The sequence below is a fragment of the Dysidea avara genome, chromosome 7 (assembly GCF_963678975.1).
Source record: "Dysidea avara chromosome 7, odDysAvar1.4, whole genome shotgun sequence".
Taxonomy (NCBI): domain Eukaryota; kingdom Metazoa; phylum Porifera; class Demospongiae; order Dictyoceratida; family Dysideidae; genus Dysidea; species Dysidea avara.
Genome location: NC_089278.1, coordinates 2,659,087 through 2,681,075, shown reverse-complemented (window position 1 = coordinate 2,681,075; position 21,989 = coordinate 2,659,087). Strand labels below are relative to the sequence as shown.

The window sequence follows — 21,989 nt, the reverse complement described above, 5'->3', positions numbered from 1 at the left end:
TAGGCTCCCTCCTTGTGCTTTTATCTAAACCAAGATGGTCAATAAACTACAAGCCACATGACCAATTTGGGCTGTCTGGATAATGGAGGTGCCCGGATAATAGAGGTCCAGATAAGGGAGGTTCGACTGTATATGGGCATTCAAAGTTTTGTTCTTATGACTTACGGGGGGCTTCAATTTCTTTTAGCATGCTTTGCAAAAATTGCTATAAATGCAAATGTGTACCTCGATTGCCTCGATCTTTGGCACAAATGAAGAGCGTGTAATGGTGGATTCACATACCAAGTTTGCTGTGAATGTGAGGAATATCCAAGGAGTTATGAGCGTTTATTCACATAAAAAAAAAGATCAAACTTCTGTCACGGCTACAGGGTAAACCGAGTATAGGAATAACTTGAAAATTGGTGTGTAGATAGGCTGATCATTGTAGCAGCGCATTTTGATAGTTTGAATAGCAATAGAGTTATAGCGACAAAATTATAAAGCAAAAACCAACAAATGTAAAATCGCTGGATCGAAATACTCTAATAGAACAGTCACCACGGGGTAAAAGTGTACAAAAAATGTTGAAAAAAACCTTACCAGAGTTCGAACCAGGGACCTCCATACCTAACACCTGCATCCTTAACCACTGAACCACTGCTACTTTGGCTGATCGCCTCACTTAATTTCTGCTTTATAAATGAATTTCTAGTTGAAATCTGCTTATAATCAAACGTTTTTAATTTCATAGATCTACCAATAGAAGTGCTAGATTGTTCTAGAACATTCTATATATGTTCTATTAGAAGTCCTCAAAAAATTGTGCACTCTATTAGAGTATTATCAAATATTGAATTAAATCATGCAATGAAATACATTCATAAGTCTATCTTCAATTATCACCATTGTATATGCTTAGAAAAGAAGAAATGTGAGTAAAAACAAACCTCAAAGTCAGCCATGTATATAGCTGGTTTTGGGGACTTATAAAGTGCAAAAAGAAAAAGAAGTGAAATCCACACAAAAACAGCCAAGCTGTGAAAAAAATGGTGCGGCCTTAAAAGCCTGGGTGAAACAAGAAAGGTGGCGGCCAAGAAATGGCTGGAATGATGTCAATGCTAATAATGGCTGCGTGCATTGTTCAAATTTATTAGCATTAACATCATTGCAGCCATTTCTTGGCCGTCACCTTTGATTTCACAACTTTTTTCACCCAGGCTTTTTAAGGCCGCACCATTTTTTCACAGCTTGGCTGTTTCTTGTGTGGATATTATATTGCTGCGAGAAACTAAGATTTATGTGAATAAATTGAGATACTATCAACTACTCTAATAGAACAGTCACTTATAGCTGCAGTGAAAATTCCACTTGTTTGCTTACTTTTTTGCAACAAATACTGCCAAGGTGTCAGGATGGTATTGTGAAGCTGGTTTCTGGGATGCAAAATGCTTCCATACTGTATCATTCTTCATGTGAGAATATTCCAAGTAAAAATTTTACTGAGATGGGGTTTGCTTGTGGCTTTGTAGCAGGTATTAGGTAGTTAGGTAGTTTGGTAGCAGCCCAGCTATAGATCGTCAGAACACATACTAAACACTCAAAATGATTCACTTTGATGTTTATGGTGTCAAACAGCTGAAATCATCTAAATTTGCTCATAAATTCTATCAGCAGTTGTAGTTATATGCATCAATGAATGACCGAACTTTGATTGGCCTACATGCGTTCATACATTTAATAATATTTGAGACATAGCGTTAATTTATAAGCTGATACTTGGTGGGCTAGACCTTAAGTGACCACCCTAGCTACATGCACAATTGCATTTAAATCTTTGCATTTCCTGTACTTTGTGAGGTGTGGTCCGAAAACAGGTACTTTTGGCCGAAATGTCATGCAATTTGGACATAGACTTAATGCCTTGCCAAATATACAGTTCTGAGGAAGTCCTACAAAACTTGCGTGCTAGTTGGTGAGTATCTAAGCTAACAATGATGCAAATTTCAAGGAAATAGGTTTTATAGTTTCTGCATATGAGCATCTGAAAATTCCTGGTGGCTGAACATCAGTGGCTTATTCTACGATTCCTTCGCAATAGCATTTTAAAACTTTCCCACACATGCATATATAGCCTAAATATTTTGTGAGCCAATATATTTTTGAGGTTGAACAATACAAAAATAAATTATGCAGATTGCAAACAATCTCATATGTAATATATGAAAGTCTAAAATTTTCAAGGATAAAATGTTCACTGTTTACCCCCAAAAACCTCGAAAAAGCAAAAATTTTCCCCTTGAAATATTTAGGCTGCTGGTATATGGTAGCTAAATCTCATCATAGACCATTGTCCATTGATGCTGGTTCTATCAAGAGGAACACTGATATAGAAAATCTTCCTAAGTGGAGCAAAACTCCAGCTCACAGGCATTCACTATAAAAAATGAAGTGTGTCTGACACACCAAAAATGTCGCAATATATACACACCATGTGCAAAAGTGTGTCTATAGCGACAATTTTGGTGTGTCCGACACACTTTGAGTCACTTCATTTTTACAGTGTTTGCCTTTTTCACCTGCGAAGAAGACTGTTGTGAATTGTGTAATTTTGCATTCTGCATAGTAACACCGTCAACATTTCAGTACACACATGAAACTGATCAAATTGCAATGTGCATACAGACTGAGAGTCTCCTAATATGAGCTACAATGTACATTACTGGTGCCTTTAATAGCTGTCAAATTCAGTGCAAGGATTGTTGTTATACACTTGACTGCATTATTAGAGTATTTACATGACTTCTCTATTAGAGTATTTAATCTGGATAACCTGCCCACGTACAATAATCACGGAGCGAAAAAAACCACCTTGCAATGAAGTTATCAGCCCAGATTAAGCTTCCTGGCCTATACTGAAATAAAGACAGATTCTATTAGCCACAAGTAGCGCACACCAAAAAACTTAACTCTGAGCGTGATCTTGTATGACTTCTCGAGGGTAATGGGCATGGCAAGGAGAGAAAAAATAGAAGTTCATCATGCATGTCCATAAATATAACCATGCAGACAAAATTGATAACTAGCTGAAACTTGCATTGTTTGTCATATATATCTTTCCCCACTATGTGAATATACTTAACATTTATTAATTAGTTTGTTGTCTTCAGCATGTGTACATTGTATAGTCACATGTATATAACTATGTTTAGGGATATCATGCTGAGATACTGGTATAAAAACAATCAGTTCTATGCCATCGATCTCTTCAAGATATTAACTAAAGTAAAGCTGCTAGCATGAGAGTAAAGGTAATTTTTTATGAAGATTATATAAAAGTTTTAAACCTACATTTGCTTAGTAAAACATCAATTCTGATCATTGCAATTGTTAGTAGTCCAGACATAGGGGCATATACAGAACTTTGAAAGAGTATCTTGGTGATACCTTAGTGGAACCAAATGTCTCGCAGAGTTGCCCGCTAGCTAGGGGAGTCCACATTCCAAATTTGAAGGAAATCGTTCAAGCCATTTCCGAGTTACGAGCAGCCAAAGTTTCGGTTTTTTTCTTCATTTTTTTTTCTCTTATTCTTCTGAGAGAAACCATCATGATTATGATGAATGTGTACAACAAAAAAGGGAGACAAGTATGTAAATCCTCGGACTAACATGCAACCACAGAATTTCTTTTTCTTCGTGTTTTCGCACACTTTCAAAAATTGCTATAAAACATAAATGTGTATTCTGATCGCCTTGAAATTTGGTACACAGAAAGGGAGTCCAAAGGCAAATCCTAGTATCAAATTTGGTGCAAATCTGAGAAATGGTTAAGGATTTATGACCAATTATTCGCGTAAAACAAGATCAATTTGTTGTCACGCCTACAGGGTAAACCGCTTCATGGAATGAGTTGAAAATTGTTTTGTGGATAGATCAACCATTGTAGGAGTGCCTTTTGGTAGTTTAAAAGCAACCGAGATAAAGATCATGGAGATATGACATGAAACCAAAGGTGTGTAACAATTGCGCGATCAAGATTCGTGAATAAAAATACCAATAATTTTCACGCCTACCAGGCAAACCACTTAGAGCAGTGAGCTGAAAATTGGTATGTAGCTGGAATAGATTGTAGAAAGTCCTTGCAGTAGTATAGTACAATCGGATTACAAACCACTGAGTTATGATTCGAAAACCAACTTTGTGTAGCAAATACGAGATTGAGATACTCTAATAAAACAGTAACCATAATAGAGCATTCAGGTAGTTCATCACTTACTCCTATAGACGGGTTGCCTTTTTAAGGCGTGGTCGTTTTGCCGTAAATTTTCCACATACTTTCCGAGTTCGCTAAGTCAAAAATGTATTACGGCTATTGGAGAAAATGAACGTTTCGGTTAACTTTAGCAAGCAAGAGTTAGCCAGCCTTCAGAACAGAAAGTATGTTATAGAGAAAAGTTCGAGCTATAACATATCCAGCGTGTAAGGTGAAGGCTGAGCGAGAAGATGATTTTCTCTCAATCTCGGGTTTTTGGAAAGCGATAAAACTCGCTGAAAACATTCTTTGTAAGACTTTGCTACTACTTAGAATGATAGACTGGATGATTTTAACTCACCTTGTACCTTTGAAGAATCAAAAACGTATGTCAAACTATTTTTAAAAATGGGTTTTTTGTTGACTTCTTGACCAACATTGTAATCATGCGTAAAACGGAAAGTCGCGTTTTCTTGCGTTACACAAGGGACACGCCCTAAATAGGCAACCCGTCTATATAGACAGGGCCGCCCAGAGAAATTAAGGGGCCCAGGGAAAAGAGTTAAAGTGGGGCCCCAGGGGTAAGGAGGTTTCCATTCTGAATCACAACTTCACCCAAGTTGTGCAAGTCGAAGACCCAAAAAAAAGGGGTCATTACATGACAATAGCTATCACTCACCAACCATATCTCCTTATTTATAAACTTGCTACACTGCTCCTCTGAAGAATACTGTGACTGCTCTATTAGAGTATATCGATCTTTTAAACAGGTATTCAAGGGGCCCTTCATGGGGCCTCCTGGGCCCCTTTCAGGCTGGGGCCCAGGAAAAAATGCCCCAGTTTCCCCTCCCCCCCCCCCCTCCTGTGGGCAGCCCTGATTATAGATTTCTATTACATTGCAAGTTATGCTGTAGGGAGTTCAGCAGCAACCAGTTAATATTGTTGACAGTTCAGCTACAAGCAAGTCACCTTGCAGAGAGTTCAGCTATACAAAGAAATCATCCTGTAGAGAGTTCAGCTACAAACAAATCACCCTGTAGAGAGTTCAGCTACAAACAAATCATCCTGTAGAGAATTCTGCTACAAACAGATCACCCTGCAGAGAGTTCGGCTACAAAGAAACCATCATGTAGAGGGTTCAGCTGCAAACAAATCACCCTGTAGAGAGTTCAGCTACGAAAAGAACACCCTGTAGAGAGTTCAGCTAGAAGTCACCTTGTAGAGAGTTCAGCTACAAAGAAACCACAATGTAGAGAGCTCAGCTGCAAACAAATCACCCTGTAGAGAATTCAGCTACACAAATTGCTCTGTTGAGAGATCAGCTAGAAGAGGTCACCTTGTAGAGAGTTCAGCTACAAATAAACCAGAGTTTAGCTACAAAGAAACCACCATGTAGAGAGTTCAGCTGAAAACAAATCACCTGTAGAGAGTTCAGCTAGAAACAAATCACCCTGCAGAGAGATCAGCTAGAAGAGGTCACCTTGTAGAGTGTTCAACTACAAATAAACCACCATGTAGAGAGTTCAGCTGCAAACAAATCACCTGTAGAGAATTCAGCTAGAAACAAGTCACCCTGTAGAGAGATCAGCTAGAAACAAGTCTCCCTGTAGAGAGATCAGCTACAAAGAAACCATCCTGTAGAGAGTTCAGCTACAAACAAGTTACCCTATAGAGAGATCAGCTAGAAACAAATCTTTTTGTAGAGAGTTCAGCTACAAACAAATCACCCTGTAGAGAGTTCAATTACAACCCTATAGAGAGTTCAGCTAGAAACTAGTCACCCTGTAGAGAGATCAGCTAGAAATCGGCTAGAAACAATGTAGAGAGATCAGCTAGAAGAAGTTACCTTGTAGAGAGTTAAGCTACAAAAAACCATCATATAGAGAGTTCAGCTACTGTGCAGAGAGATCAGCTAGAAGAAGTTACCTTGTAAAGAGTTCAGCTACAAAGAAACCATCATGTAGAGAGTTCAGCTGCAAACAAATCACTCTGCAGAGACTTTAGCTAGAAACGAGTCACCCTGTAGAGAGAATCCTGTAGAGAGTTCATCTACAAGCAAATCACCCTGTAGAGACTTCAGTTACATTTCAAGTCACCCAGTAGAGAGATCAGCTCCAATCAAGTAATATATGTATTATATGTATAAATTGTACATTTACTGATAAAATCAGAAATAGTATTTAAAATCTACTTCATCTTTTTCTTCTTCCTGTGGTAAAGAAAAAAAAGATGGGTTAAAAAAGCTGGCCATAGGCCAGCTTTGGGGTATACAAATACAAAAAGAAGTGAAATCTAATCCAAAACAGCCAAGCTGTAAAAAAAAGAGTGTGGCCCTCAAAAAGGCTATGGTGAAAAAAGATGTGAAATCCAAGGTATAGCGGCCAAGAAATGGCTGTGATGGTAGGTTAATGGTAAAAATTTTAATAACAACAATTCAGGTGAATTTGGTGCCGCTTGGTCTTGGCACAAAATTCACCTGAATTGTTGTTATTAAAATTTTTACCATTAACCTACCATCACAACCATTTCTTGGCTGCCACCTTGGATTTCACATCTTTTTTCACCATAGCTTTTTTTGAGGGCTGCACTCTTTTTTTACAGCTTGGCTGTTTTGGATTAGATATATTTAATGAAATTTTCTACTGACTGACTGATGCCTTCAGACAAGCGTAACTCGACAACGGCTAAGGCTATGAGCTTGATTTTTTCACTTTTTGATGTCGCTTTGGCCTGAGAGGTGCCTTTTGGCATACTGCAGTATGTATACTGTATTCTTCATGGACTTACCAGTGTCCTTCCATTCATCTTTGCTGACAGCGAAAAGTGTCAATTTGGCAGTAGCACGTGATGGCTTCCCTTCATAATGGAAATTGTCCATATGTTTCATAGTGGCTATTTTGATAGCAGAGGCACTTTTCGACCAGTTCTGGATTCATACTGCTGTGTAACAGGTTGAACATAGCTTGTAACGAAGACAGAAGGACGCCAAGGCTCAATCGTTTCGGAGGGGTAAGTCGCTTCGTTTTGGCTCACATAAGACTGGTAATAATTTAAACAGAGTGTACACTTTTATACATTATATCATGTGCACATAATAATGACATCATAATAATAACACACACATTACAAGTGTTCAAGTCCTGCTTGCAATATAATTTAGACAATCACACTCAGTCTCGACATCCTCCCGGGAGAGCAAATAAAATAGAAGTTGGGTTATCCCTCAAACATTTATGTATTCGTTGTCGGGCGATCAAATGAGCCTTCCTTTTCTTATCATGTTTAGTAGAGTATTGTTCCTGGTTATTGATATCATCATTTTCAGTAACATCATCCTCAGATCTTCTATTGTCCATCATAGTTATCTGTTCATCTGTTTTACTAGGCAATTCCAGTGGATAAAGGTGACATATAGCTCTAGCAATCACACCACCACTTGGTAAAAGAACCTCTGCTGATCTAATTTGACCATCACGTCCAGTTATCAACTTCTGAATTTTACCTAGTTTCCAACTACATCTAGGGATGTTATCATCTTTCACCAATACTATGTCATCTATTTTAGGAACTCTTAATGTTGAGTGTCTTGAATTTTTGTGATAGATAGGTAAATTTTCTCGGAGACTCAATAAATCCTCCTCCCTCCAAACCTTCCAAAACAAATCCAGATACTTCTGGCCTTTCTTCCAAGTCGTAAACAATTGTGTTGCAGTATCTCTCTTAGGTTGATAATCCTCATCTGTATGATAACTATAATCCTCATCTGTATGATAACTATCTTCTGTGGATGGAAGACCCAGTTTCCTGTTAGTAACCAAAAAATGTGACGGTGTCAACGTAAAGCCCGACTAAAAGTCTTCATACACATATGTTAGTGGCCTCGAATTAAGTACTGCCTCGATCTCTGTCAGCAAGGTAGCTAGTTGATCCAAAGTAAAATGTTTTCTTCCCAAAGCTTTCCGTAAACATCGCTTAACCATGCCAACCAACCGTTCATAAATGCCACCCTGCCAAGGGGCCAAAGCTGTAGTAAAGCTCCATCTGATACCCTCACTAGAAACATAACTTAACAAATCCTTGTCTGTAAAAACTCTCCTCCACTGTTGATTTATCACCGTATTTGTAAGCTTGAATTGAGGAGCATTATCTGAAATAATGGAATCAGGCTTTCCTCGTCGTGAAATGAATCTTCTCAAACAATTTAGAAACTGCTCAGCCGTCAAACCCAATACCCACTCCAAATGTACAGCTCTAACAGTTAGGCATGTGAATAAACACACCCAAACCTTTTGTAACTGACTTCCCTCCTTAACATATACTGGCCCCAAGTAATCAAGTCCAGTAAATTGAAAAGGATCAGATCTAGCCACTCTCTCACGGGGCCAAGGGGGCATCAGTGGCAATGGGAAAGGGGCACCTTCGTGTCTACGACAGATCATACAACATGATAAAACACTTCTTACTGCTACTCGACCCTGAGGTATCCAATACTCCTCACGGATTTGTGAAAGCGTATGTGCAACTCCAGCATGAATCAAGCGTTCATGCACTTCTTTAATCAGTAACCGTGTAAGTATTTCATCCCGTGGTAGCAACTTTGGACATTTGGAACTGTCAGTAGTTTCAGCATTTACAAATCGTCCATAACATCATAACACTCCATCGACATCTAACTTCAAACCAAGCTGGTGTATCAAACAGTGTTTTCTATCTTTCTCAATAGCAGTCAGTACATCAGCAAACCTTCGTTTCTGAACAACAGACACCCACAACAATGTTGCTACCTGTAAATCCCTTGCACAAACTGACTGTCCATCAGACAATGAACTCAACACAAAGTACAGTAACTTACACCTCCTTTCAATTGATTCCCTAATCGACTGTGTCAAAGTAAGCCAGATTCTTCTCCTAATAAACTTTAAACAATAAACAGTAACTCTCAAAAGTCTTCTCAAGGAGGAAAACTTTTTTTCATCAATTCCACAAATTGAGTTTACATTGTCAACATCATGACTAATGACTGAAGTCGTTTCATACAAAGCTCTTGGAACCCCACATTCCAATCCTTGTAAAATCTCGGGTGTCAATTGAGGTATACACCATTCTGGCCAGATGTTCTCTGCATCTTTAAGCCACGTAGGCCCATTCCACCATAATTTGGCTTCCTTAACTTCAGACACTAGCAATCCTCTAGTAGGAAAATCAGCAGGGTTCTGGTCAGATGGTGCATATCGAAAAATAACATCAGATTCCTTTAACACTTCTTTCACTCTATTCTCAACAAAGGTGGGCAACGGCTTGTTGGTTTTTAACCAATATAAAACACATGTTGAATCTGTCCACAAAATCCGTCTCAATGATGGTAATTTCAACTCCCTAGCAACAAAATTTGCTGCTCGTATTCCAATGTTAACAGCAAGTAACTCCAGTCTAGGAAGTGTAATATTTCCTTTCATCTTATGGGTACCCTTTGAAACCAATCTCATCTTTGAAAAGACAAGGTTTACCTTGACAGAACTATGTTTCTCTACACGAAGATACACTGCAGCTGCATAAGATTTCATTGATGCATCACAAAACACAAGCAGCTTATACTGTTCAGTAGTGTCCACATTGGCAACACGTCTATTTATCTTAAGAGTAGACAACAGTCTCAATTCAGTCAATATTTCATTCCATCTCTTACATAACTCTTCTGACAAAGGCTCATCCCATGACACACTCTCCATCCACGGTACTTGAAGAAACACCTTCCCATAAAATGTCACCGGAGTAACAAGACCCAATGGATCAAAAACCTTAGCCACTACTTTCAATACCTCCCTTTTTGTAGGGATGACATCCGAGTTACTAAAATTAACTCCTCCAACTTGTAGGTTATCTTCTTTGTAATTCCATGGCATGCGAAAGGTCTTAACAACACTTCCTTTGACAACTTCAGTCTCCGGTAACAAACCAAGGAATTCAGATGAATTGGAGATCCACTCCCTTAGATTCATAGATGCCTTTCCAAAAATGTTCTTTGACTCGAAATAAATCTTGTGAGCTTCTTTCACAGTACCAGCTCCAAGTAGGACATTATCAACATAGATGTTCTCACTAATCCGTGAAGCAACAGGTGTGCCAATCTTCTTCAAATGATACCTCCCAACAAAAAGGGACTACAAATAATTCCAAATGGAACTCGACAAAATCGGTAAACATCCAGATTTTCTTCAACCACTTCTAAGCTTTGTAAGTTCTTAAACCAGAGGAACCTTGTTACATCTCTGTCCATCTCCTGGATACCAACCTGCAAAAAGGTTTTCTCGATGTCAGCAAGCATGACAATTGGCTGGATCCTAAAACGAAGTAGGATACCACACAAGTCTGGTAATAACACAGGGCCTCTGTGAAGACACTCATTTAAACTCTTCTCTCCCCTCTTTGCTTTGGCTGAAGCATCATACACAATACGCAGTTTGGTTGTACTCTTAGCTGGTGTGATCACTGGATGATGAGGAAGATAATGGCATTGTTGACTTGTCCTTGTATCAGTAGTGACCTTCTCCACTATTCCTTGCTTAACTTGACTAGAAATAACTTCATCATATTTCTCAAGTAGATTTCTATCCTTCTGAAAACGTCTTGCCAAAGATCTAAGTCTACCAACTGCAATATCCAAGTTTTCAGGAATATCCAAGTTCTCATATTTCCATGGCCACTGTATCTGATACCTACCATCCTCAAAACAAATCGAGGAATTAAATCTTTCAAGAGCTTTATCATCATCAGTTATGTCCAATGGATCACTGATTCCAATTGTTTCCAATCTCCAAAAGTCTTCAATACAAGTAACTGAATCATCAGAACATGAAACCATACTCATTTCAGGTAACATCTTATTAACCTCTGTCATCACAAGACAACTTGAAACATGTTGTTGACAACTTCTGATACTGTACTTTCCTGTAAGAATGTATCCTATCTTTGAGGATATCAAAAACAATCCTGATGGAAGTGTCAACTTCTCAGTACCCAAGATGGTCCAAAAATAATCAGATCCTATTAAGAGGTCAACATTCACCGGCTCTACATCCTTGGGAACAGTGTCAGCCATTTTCTCTGGAGAAATTGATAGCAAAAACTCTAGATCTGATGGTTGTATTGGGCCCCTTTGTATTGGGCCTGTAATTTTATTTATCACATTAGCATGAAGTGGTAAACAAGAATTGTTTTTAGTTATCACATTAAAGTGGACAACAAAGGTGTTTACCTGCTGAGGTGTCCTTGCAGCAAAGGTCGATATAGACAGTAACTCCTCACGATCACAAGTTAACTTCAACTTCTTAGCCAGCTGGTCAGTTATGAAGGTACGATGACTTGCACTATCCAACAAAACTTTTGCCATAATGGTTGCTGATCCATCTGCTGTCTGAATAGGAACAACTGCTGTCTGTAACAAGACCTTTTCTCCAGAAGCAATTAAAGCATGATCAGTGCCTACACTTGCATTAAGAGTTTCAGTAGGTTTATCTTGACTCCCCTCTGTTACTACATTACCAACATCATGGTCAGGAACAACATTCTTTCTCACTTCACCATCACCAAATCTTTGTGGGCATATAGCTCGATTATGGTGTTGTTTTTTCCCACAATAATAACAACCATATCTCTGAGGTGATGAACAATCAGTAAATGTGTGTCCAACCTTAAAACAAAGAAAACAACGACCCTGAGTTATCAGTTTCCGCTTACGTTCAGCAAGTGTTTTAACTCTGTCACATTCATCATTAAAGTGGTCACCTCTGCAGAACACACAACTAGGACTTCTACCTCTTCTCTGTACATTAGTAGTAAAAGTGTCAACAGATGCCTGATTCAATAACTGCTTACCACCTCCGGACAAGGATTGACTCTCCTTTTGTCCTCCTTCATGTCTTACAGGTCGATAGTCATAATTCCTTCCTTTGGCATTAGCCACTCTTCGATAAGCATTCTCTTGAACAATCACATATCGACTCAATAACTTTCTCAATAATTCCATTGTCCATTCTTCATCACATTGTTTTGTGCTTTCCAACTTTAAAATGACTTCCAAAGGGAACTTGCTCAAAATCTGGTAAACCAGCATCCTCTGATTGTCAACTGTCTCACCTTGTGACTCCAACTGTCTCAATATTCTCTCAATATTATTGTGAGTGTACTGAATGTCACTGAACTTGCACGAAGAGGTTGGAAGATTCTGTAATTTGGCATAAAGCACTTCAACTATTGATTCCTTTCTTCCAAATCTCTCCTTTAAAAGTTTGAGTGCTACGTCATAGTTCTCCTCAGTTACAGAGATGCCTGAAATTGCAACAGAGGCAACACCTCGGAGAGTTCCCTTGAGATAACTGAACTTTGACACATTTGGTATCTTCTGCTTATGAACGGACGAATGAAAAATATCCCAAAATTCTGGCCACTTTAACAAATTTCCATCAAATATCAGTAAATGCAACTTTGGAAGATGTACTGACAACTGTGGATTGTTTACTGTAAAGGTATCACCTGATGAAGAAGAGGTCAAGGTCGCAGCTTGTACTTCCCGTGTAGCTTGTACAGTTGCATGGTCAATTATAGGTTGAAGGTTAGTTTGTGTTGAGGTTAGCATTTTCTGGTAGTTGGCTTGTTCTCTCTTCCTTGAGATTAATATTACTCTTGCTTTCAATCTGGATATCACTTCATTGGCGGCAAACATAAGTTCAATAAATCCAGTTTCGCCATCTGTTACTCGAGAATACTCTTTCTCTTCAGTAGCCTTCGCGTCACCTTTTGCTTCCTTAAGAACGTTCGACCAGTCTTTGTTGCATTTTTCTAGCAACGAAACGTTAGTCGTGAGCCTGTTCAGAAAATCTTCTACTTCACTCTCGTATTCGTCCAGTTCCTGTTCCTTGGGTTTATTCTCCAACAAACCATTCGCTGACTCAATGTACTGCTGTAGACGGGCCTTAGCGGGTCCTATTATCTTCCTTATTGGTCCGGACATCGCCCAGAATTCTGGTCACAGCACCAACTGTAATGAAGACAGAAGGACGCCAAGGCTCAATCGTTTCGGAGGGGTAAGTCGCTTCGTTTTGGCTCACATAAGACTGGTAATAATTTAAACAGAGTGTACACTTTTATACATTATATCATGTGCACATAATAATGACATCATAATAATAACACACATTACAAGTGTTCAAGTCCTGCTTGCAATATACTTTAGACAATCACACTCAGTCTCGACATAGCTGACAACAAAGCGTAATGGATACTTCACTTTTTAGACAATAATTGATATAGCTGGGGCACGCGGCGCCATGTTAGATGCGGTATGCATAGGTTCACCAGTCATAATAATTATTTACAAAAAAGTTAACAAGCAAGTACACAGAAAAATTTAGAATTTTCAACTAGAGTGGGGACCATAGCACATTGATTAAAAGTACTGAAACAAGCTGGAGTAGTACATGATATTAAATCACAGTAAAACAATAAGAAGTGTTATATCCCTACTGTGCTCAAGATACCATAATGAAAATGCACAGTAGGGATATAACAATTCTTATTGTTTTGCTGTGATTTAATATCGTGTATATACTACTCCAGCTTGTTTCAGTACTTTTTATCGATATGCTATGGTCCCTACTCTAGTTGAAAATTCCAAATTTTTCTGTGTACTTCTAATTAATAATCACCTCCCGCCCGCATCAGTTTTTGTTCCATTGGGTGACAGGAAACAAACAATATAATAATGATGGCCTAAAGTAATTTGTGTTGTACAGTTATGGTATCCAAAAGACAGCCAATGTTCAGTACAAACTTGTATTTGCAACGCCATGCCATGGACATACTTACCTTCCTAAAATTTGTTTTGCAAATGGGAAATACTTGAAGGATTTTGCATGCAATGACTGTTTTCTATTAGAGCATTTGAGAAATAAAAGTAGTAAAGTAAGGATGGATGCCTATACCTAAGGACATTTAATCCCTACTTAAGTCTATACCCATGATTGAATTAGCTAGGGAATAAATGTCGACTAGTATATTTTCAGGTGTAGGCAGCCTCCCTTGTTTCACTACTTTTTATTTCTTAAATTTCAATTATTCCCTTGTACTTGTTTGTCTGTTTGTTAACTTTTATGTAATATGACTGGTGAACCCACACATACCGCATAAGAATAAAAAATGGCATTGTTTTCGACTCATCGCATGTCCCAAGTTCCCAACCATCAATTAATGAAATAGTGAAGTGGCCACTATACTTCATTTTCAGCTATGCTCAGCTTGTCAGTGTTGCAAATGAAGAATACTACAAGAAGGACTTTTGCAATCAATCCAGTTATAATGGAAAGCTCAGACTATTCCTGTTACAAACATAGGGAAGCCGTCATGCAGCACTACCATGAATTGACACCAGACCTTGAGCTGTCAGCAAAGAGAAATGGGACGCAAAGGTAAGTAAGTCCATAATATGTACATAGTGTGCACTGCGGCATGTCAAAAGGCACCTGTTTATATAGTTGAAGCGACATTGAACAGTGAAAAAATCAAGCCTGTAGCCTTGTCTGAAGGCATCAATCAGTCAAATCAGCCAGTAGAAAATTCAATTGAATATTTTTTCAAATTTAGTAGCAACCTATTGGAAACATTTTAGGTTGCACTGAAGGCACTTTTGGGTTTGGTTATACCTCACCAATACTGCCAAGGTGCCATGAAGATATTGCGAGGCTGTCAATATTTTTTTGTGAGAAAGTGCAACCTCAGTGATCCCTGATGTACAGTACTTACCATGCTGTATGATAGCATCATCATGTTAAAGTATTCAGAAAGATGTGTATTGTAGGATTAGGATGTTGGGAGAGGGACTGACTCTACACTGACTCTTTAAGAAAGACATTAAAAATTTGTGAAACCTTAAGGTTATAAAGATTAAAGTAGTTTGTTGAACATCTTAAATTTATTAACATTTTGCTGTACAATTTCCCTGCTACATACAAAGAATTATCTAGTGATAATCCATGTGGGTATCTACAAATTTTATTGTATGTCTAAACTGAGGTATGTTCATGGGTTTTTCAACAGATGAGGGAGATGTTCGTTTGGTTGATGGATCATCACCATTGGAAGGCCGTGTTGAACTGTGGTTCAATGAGACTTGGACAACTGTTTGTAATCCTCGTTCATCTACAGTTCAACGTATGCGTGTGGTCTGTAGACAGCTTGGCTATTTTGATGTTTTGCATCCACTGTATGGAGATCCATTTGGGAGTGGCGAAGATTCTACATTGCCTATTGTATTTAACTGCGTTGGAAATGAAGCTAATCTACTGTTCTGCGATTCTTCCCTTCCTTCAACCAATTGTCTGATTGATTCAGTGATATGTCAGAATATAACTTGTGAGTGCACATGTACACCCTATAAAGTTGTTTCAGTGTATCATATCCTATTGCAATAGAACCTTGGTTATCTGAGGTCCTTTTGTCAGTCACCTTTGTACAACACATTGTTTCTGTAACTTAGAACAATGCTGGGTGACATGCTTGATTAACCAACCTCAACCAAGAGAAGCTCCATATAGTTGTATGTAATATATATATAAAGAACTTTGCGTGGGAGTATCAAAGCAAAAAAATGTTCTATATTTGCCATAAAGGTGCAAGTGTTCTATATTGGGCAGTTATAGAACACTTTTATAGACCACAGTTCTATATCAGGTAGTTATAGAACTGCCAGGTCTATTTTGTAGGCTGATAGCCTACTTTGAGTGAGTAATCACTCATTCTGGCCAGTACAACCAATCAACCAAGCCAGTGTAGGCTGATAGCCTGACTGCACTGGCTAACCAGTCAACCCAACCAGTAAGAGCCGAACCACTGGATTTAATTTATAGACACACTTGAAGATTTCGATGGTGGTTGCTTGTGGTCAGCAGCAGTGAACATTCTTAGTACATTTTGCTCACATAAACAGACGAGTCCTAGGAATATCACGGAAATATGCTTATTAAAGTACCACAATCAAAAACTTTAAGTATTGAGAAGACGGACTAGACTCACAGAACGACTAATAAAGGCGCAGCACAGTGCAACGAAGGCGAAACACAGGTGCAATGCCTATTCTACCAATGATAACACTCCTTCATGAGTTTTTAATTGTTTCATGTATCTTGTGTGCACCTCAAGTTGACAGTTCTCTATACCAGATAAAGCAGTGCTTTTCGCTCATGCTATATGGGAAATATAGCACTCAAAGAGTGGTCTCGAGACGAAATATAGCACTCGGCTTTGCCTCGTGCTATATTTGCTTCTCGCCCACTCTTTTCGTGCTATATTTCCCATATAGCACTCGCGGCAGTGCTTTATCTAGTACATATATATGCCATGGCTACGAGGTGTATTGCACTTACAGACACTGTGAATCCAAAGTCAGAGTGGTAAACCCTGAGGCAAAGCCGAAGGGTTATCAAAGTAAATTTCTGATGGCAGAGAATAATTTGCTATAGTGCCAAGTTCTGGGTTTTTGCTGAAAACCTGGCTAACTGTATGTAACGCTGTTATGTACTGTTTTCATTACAGTTGGTTGTTATGACTACCCAACCTACTATGATCCTGCAAGTGATCAATGTGTGGAGACATGTCCTTCAGGAACTATTGGAGTAGTTAATGGAAGTGTTATTAGTGATGTGACTACTGATCGTGTTAGAGCTTGTGTACCAAGTGAGTGACTACAGCTTTTTCATAACTGATAGATGTTTCAATATTTTATTTGATTGTATCTACTACAAACAGTTATTGTTCATATTTTTTGTAAACTTCATCTCTTTTCTTCTTAACTTAATTTGAGCATGCATGCATTCCATTTAAGCTGAGTTTGTACATGTACAACCAAGAAACAGATTCATTCACCAGGCAACTAAATCAAAAACTTACCATACAGTACATTTGTGCATGCCAATGTATATGCATACATGTACAAAAGGTTGTCACTACAAATGCCTAATACAGTTTCATGTTGATAAGCAGTATCTAGCTACATACATAAGGGGTAGCTAAAACAAGATACAATTACTAGTCACTGTCACACCCATAACATGAGATTGCAGTACATGTACAGTAGTTAAATACTCTCTTCTTGTAGTTCCTGAAGTTGGATATATATCAACATTTAATGCTTCACAGTATGAATTTGATTTCAATGTGTACGCTCCAGTTGGAACAGAAGCATTTACAGCACTTCTGCTTATAGAAGATCCTGATATTATCCGTGGCGGATCTATTAGCATGCATCCTGTGTCACGTGATGTCCCTCTATCTCCATTCTCATTTAATATGGAGAATTACATTTCTATATATGAAAATTCTTATTATGATGATGGTAGGCAAGGAATTATTGGTGATGCTATAACACTCACAGTCACATTAACTGAGCCACTTGATCCTACTGATAACATTACAACATATCGGTATTTCTTTGATACTTCAATTAATACCCGTATCCAACGTGCTATAGATTATGACCAAGCACAAGTGATAATCTATGAAAGAAGTAAGTGTGTTTATCAAAGCATGCACATGCATGCACCACACTAAACTTATCATAATAGTACTGTAATTCACTTTTTTTTCACTGTAAAATAATTCTTTAACTGATACTGTAGCTGATGGCTAGTTTTCAATTTAGACACAAAAAGAATCAGGAACATGGCTAAATCTTTTTCCATGATAGCTACCAGTGCTACAGAGTTACTCTAATAGAGCAGTGGCATAAAATCATTTTCATTCAATATAAATCATACAAAAATATATTATTTATATGTTTACACAAAACTTTTTATCATAATTTTTTTGCATGGAAAAAAAAAGAAGCGAATTACAGTATGTGAATTATTCCTACAAGTGTATATAGGAGTAGGAATCATTACAATAAAAATGTTTAAGCAAGAGGATCACCAGAAGTATAAAATTTCATGCCATCCTTAGCCATGCTTATGGCTAAATTACACTTAATGTGTATGTGTATGCATGTTTGAAGTTGGCAAGAACAAATACATACTGGTTGATAGTGTCATTTTCATTGTCCTACAGTAGAGTGATTAACCAATTATCAGACTAATCACATAGTGGTTTAATTTGCCATACATTAGTCCCAATAGTAGGAGTGCAATTAATCCCAAATCGCACGGCCTTGTTTCTGTAATTGCACTGTAAAGTAGCCAATAAAATAGCAGAATAACAGAAGCCTTTTAAGTACAACAAGAAAGTGATATAATGAATAGCCAATCAAATAAGCTGACAATAGAAGTCTTTTAAGTGCAACATATGTAGACATTTTGAGTAGCCAATCAGAATTGCTGACACGCAAAGCCTTTTAAGTGCAACAACAAATGATGTAATACAAAGAAGGATGATGCAATCACCTGGTAGAAGTTAATGGCCACATAGAACTGGATAAATGTGTACTACAAACCATGAAGGGTGAGTCACTATGTGATTAGTAGGCAATCACACGCATTTTCGTGCAATTATGGAATAATTGTACTCGTAACAGCCAAAATTACACTCAAATGTGTGTGATTACCTATACATACCAGGAGTAGTAGGCAAACTACAAAACACAGAGCTCTGATTTTTTGTGCTATAGGATGTGCCACACTGAAGTCAATTAACTTGCAGTAAAATTTCAACTTAATTGCCCAACTATGTAGCTGAAGTGATGCTAAACATGTGTCTACAAAACAAAGGATAAACTAACCAACCATCCAGACAGCCACTCATATCATACCTAAACAGCAACACAGAATATTAAAAATCTGTCCTTGGTAGTGCTATTCTCCAAGTATGGGATGTTATGTTAGGCCAATTTTTTTGTTTCATTTAAGTAAATTTGACATGTTTCATGGGACCAATATTCCCAGACATTGTAGCTACTCTATGCTCTAACAGCTTACAAAAACAATCTCAAGTGTCCTTATGCGAATTCATTCACTGAAAACTGCTTTACAAATAACCCAAGTAAGTACCTAAAAGCTAATGCAAAAATCTTTCAGCTACACCTCCGAAGGTGAAATCAGATAAAATAGTAAATATTTTAATTTAAAAATGAAGTAGGGATCCATGTGATAAAATGTAGTGGAACTGGTCTTTCATGCTTTGTATTTCACTGTGCTACCAATAAGAGGTGTGTATTTCATGATCAATCACTATATGCAGCTAAATCATTAAGGGACATGCCACTCGACTTAAGGGGCATGCCACAATTGGTATTGGTCCAGCTAGTTTGTAAAAGGTCTACCAACTGTCTACCAGTAATATCTCTTAAAGCAGCAAATTTGTGGTATCTAAAATATGGAAAGAGTCAATACAGAAAATTAATGCCTTGATATGATTTCCTAGTGAAGAAGACGACTAGCATTGCTGAAGATAAAAGGAAAGGCAAGGTGCAGAGGAAAAGCACTTGTCAGAACCTGTTTTGATAACAAATAGATTTTGTGTAATGTCACACAATTGTACAATCACGTACAAAAGAAATAAATGGCCTACTACAACACGTCGCAACAACACTCTACAACAACCTGGTACAACCGGAATACAATTACAACTCTTACGCATGCGTGCAACTACAAGAAATTACTATATGTCAATACACCACAGAACCCCTAAAGGCATGAGCCATTGGTGAGTTTGAAAATGGGGTATAAAAATGCTAGTCATATGATGTGTTGTTTAGCTGCTAACCTTGTGAATGTGGTCAGGCAGGGCAGGGAAGGGCAGGGCAGGCAGACCAAATATTGGGTTTAGGAAATTTCTTTAAAATTAAATATTAGGATTTACAGGTTTAACTTAAGACTCTTCCACAAAGGCACTTTTATTCCTATTATAATGTTTCTAGGGTGGCTTTTAGAGGCAGTATTTTGGCAGGTACCATTCATCATTGGGGCGATCTCTACTTAAACAGTACTACAGTACTGTTTGATAAATCTATTGGTTCATTGCCAAAAGACAGAAGTTGTTTTTGTGATTAGCTTATGTTTTCCAGTTAAACAAACCTCAAAACATTGCTAATCAAGTAATCTACTTTTGTTGTTGTACACGGTAGTCTGTTATTATAATATTGTGCTATATCTTGTGATTTAATGTTGTGTTAACCACTTCTTCATGTCACAGTGTAATCTATAATATTCATGATATAATCATATACCTGCTATATACATGCAATTATATGTACATGTACAATCAGTTGTTGGTTTTATTTTTAGTGGCATTTCCGCCAGTGGTCACAATAGATGAATTTGACGTCATCCCCTTGGGTGATAGTGTATCACTTGTGTGCAGTGCTGTTGGTTCTGAACCCTACAATTTTGTATGGAAGACTGAAAAAGGACTTGAAATATCATCAAACCCTACAGTAGTCTTAGAAATTTCTGATGTTAGTCAATATGGCATTTATACTTGTGAAGTCACCAATTCATTTGGTACTGGTTCTGCTACTGTTGAAGTAACACCACCAGGTTAGTTATAGGTTTATACACACTGTATAATAGACATACTATAGAGTGTGTTAAGGAGTCGGTCTCATAAATCATACAGTACAGTACATTAAGGATCATAGAGGTCTGCACATTCTCACAAAAAACATATTGAACAGAAACCAGCTTTCATGGCACTTTGGCAGTATTTAGTGGCAGGTCTAGAAGGGTTTGATGAAGAGCTATTTACAACAGAAGAGTGGCTTACTCAGCCAGCATCACTTTAAAAAGTGAAAATCTGAAAGGAGGTTTCTGTCAAAACTACCAATCATAACAGTAGCATTTATAACTTACAGAAAGTCTTTTTTCATCTCTGAGGCCAACTAGATCAAATGCACAGCAGTTCACCTGCTCACTCGATAATTATTTTTTCAGGTGCTTGTTTCTGCATGAGTTCAAAATAAAGAGAAAAACCCTGATGATAACTTAACCATTATCTTTCTTTGATAAAGGATGTCTAAATGGTAGCATAATAGTGTAGCTAACTAATATTATCTATTGCAATGGTTTTATGGAGCCAAAATGTAACACACCTCCCAGAAACCCCCTTCAAAAAATCCTAGATCCGTTACTAGTATTATAAAAAAGCCCAAAAGCGCCTTCAGTGAAACTCAAAATGCTTTGTTGCTACAAAATTAAAGATATATTTAGTAGATTTTTTTGCTGACTGACTGGCTGGCTGGCCGGCCACCTGCCCACCTGCCTGTCTGCAACCAACCAACTGACTGACTCACTGATTCCTTTAGACAAGTGTAACTCAATAACGGCTAAGGCTACAGGCTTGATTTTTTCACCACTAGGCATCGCTTCAGCCTGACAGGAGCTCAGTTTTTGGCATACTGTACTTATACAATTCATGCATCATGTATTCCATTTCTTTTCACTGACAGTGCCAAGGTGTCAACTGTAACACTGTGTAACAGGCTGAACACAGCTGAAAATGAAACGTGATGGCCATTAAGTTTTTCAATAATTGATGTATAGCTGGGATCTGCATTCAGATGCAAAATTAGTTTTGTGAAGTCATTCTTTCTTTTGATGCAAAGTACATGACTTCATAATTGTGTTACAAAAAGTACACAATCATAGAAATACAAAAGTAGTGAAACATGGAATACCTCAAGAGTCATGGCTATAAACTGAAGTATAATGTCTACAGTATATCTGCAGGTGTAGGTGACCTCCCTTGTTTCATTTCTATGATTCCTAATCAACATAAAATTC

The 21,989-nt window shown here is 37.9% G+C and overlaps 1 protein-coding gene across 1 annotated transcript in view; it reads left to right on the top strand.

The window, feature by feature from the left end:
* The window catches only part of LOC136262051 (uncharacterized), a 40,751-nt gene that overhangs the window by 1,404 nt on the left and 17,358 nt on the right, over positions 1–21,989 (top strand). The window contains exons 2-5 of the mRNA XM_066056188.1: positions 15,322–15,636; positions 16,816–16,956; positions 17,378–17,785; positions 20,496–20,747. Coding sequence (XP_065912260.1) covers positions 15,322–15,636; positions 16,816–16,956; positions 17,378–17,785; positions 20,496–20,747 — 1,116 coding nt within the window. The remainder of the gene's footprint in view (positions 1–15,321; positions 15,637–16,815; positions 16,957–17,377; positions 17,786–20,495; positions 20,748–21,989) is intronic.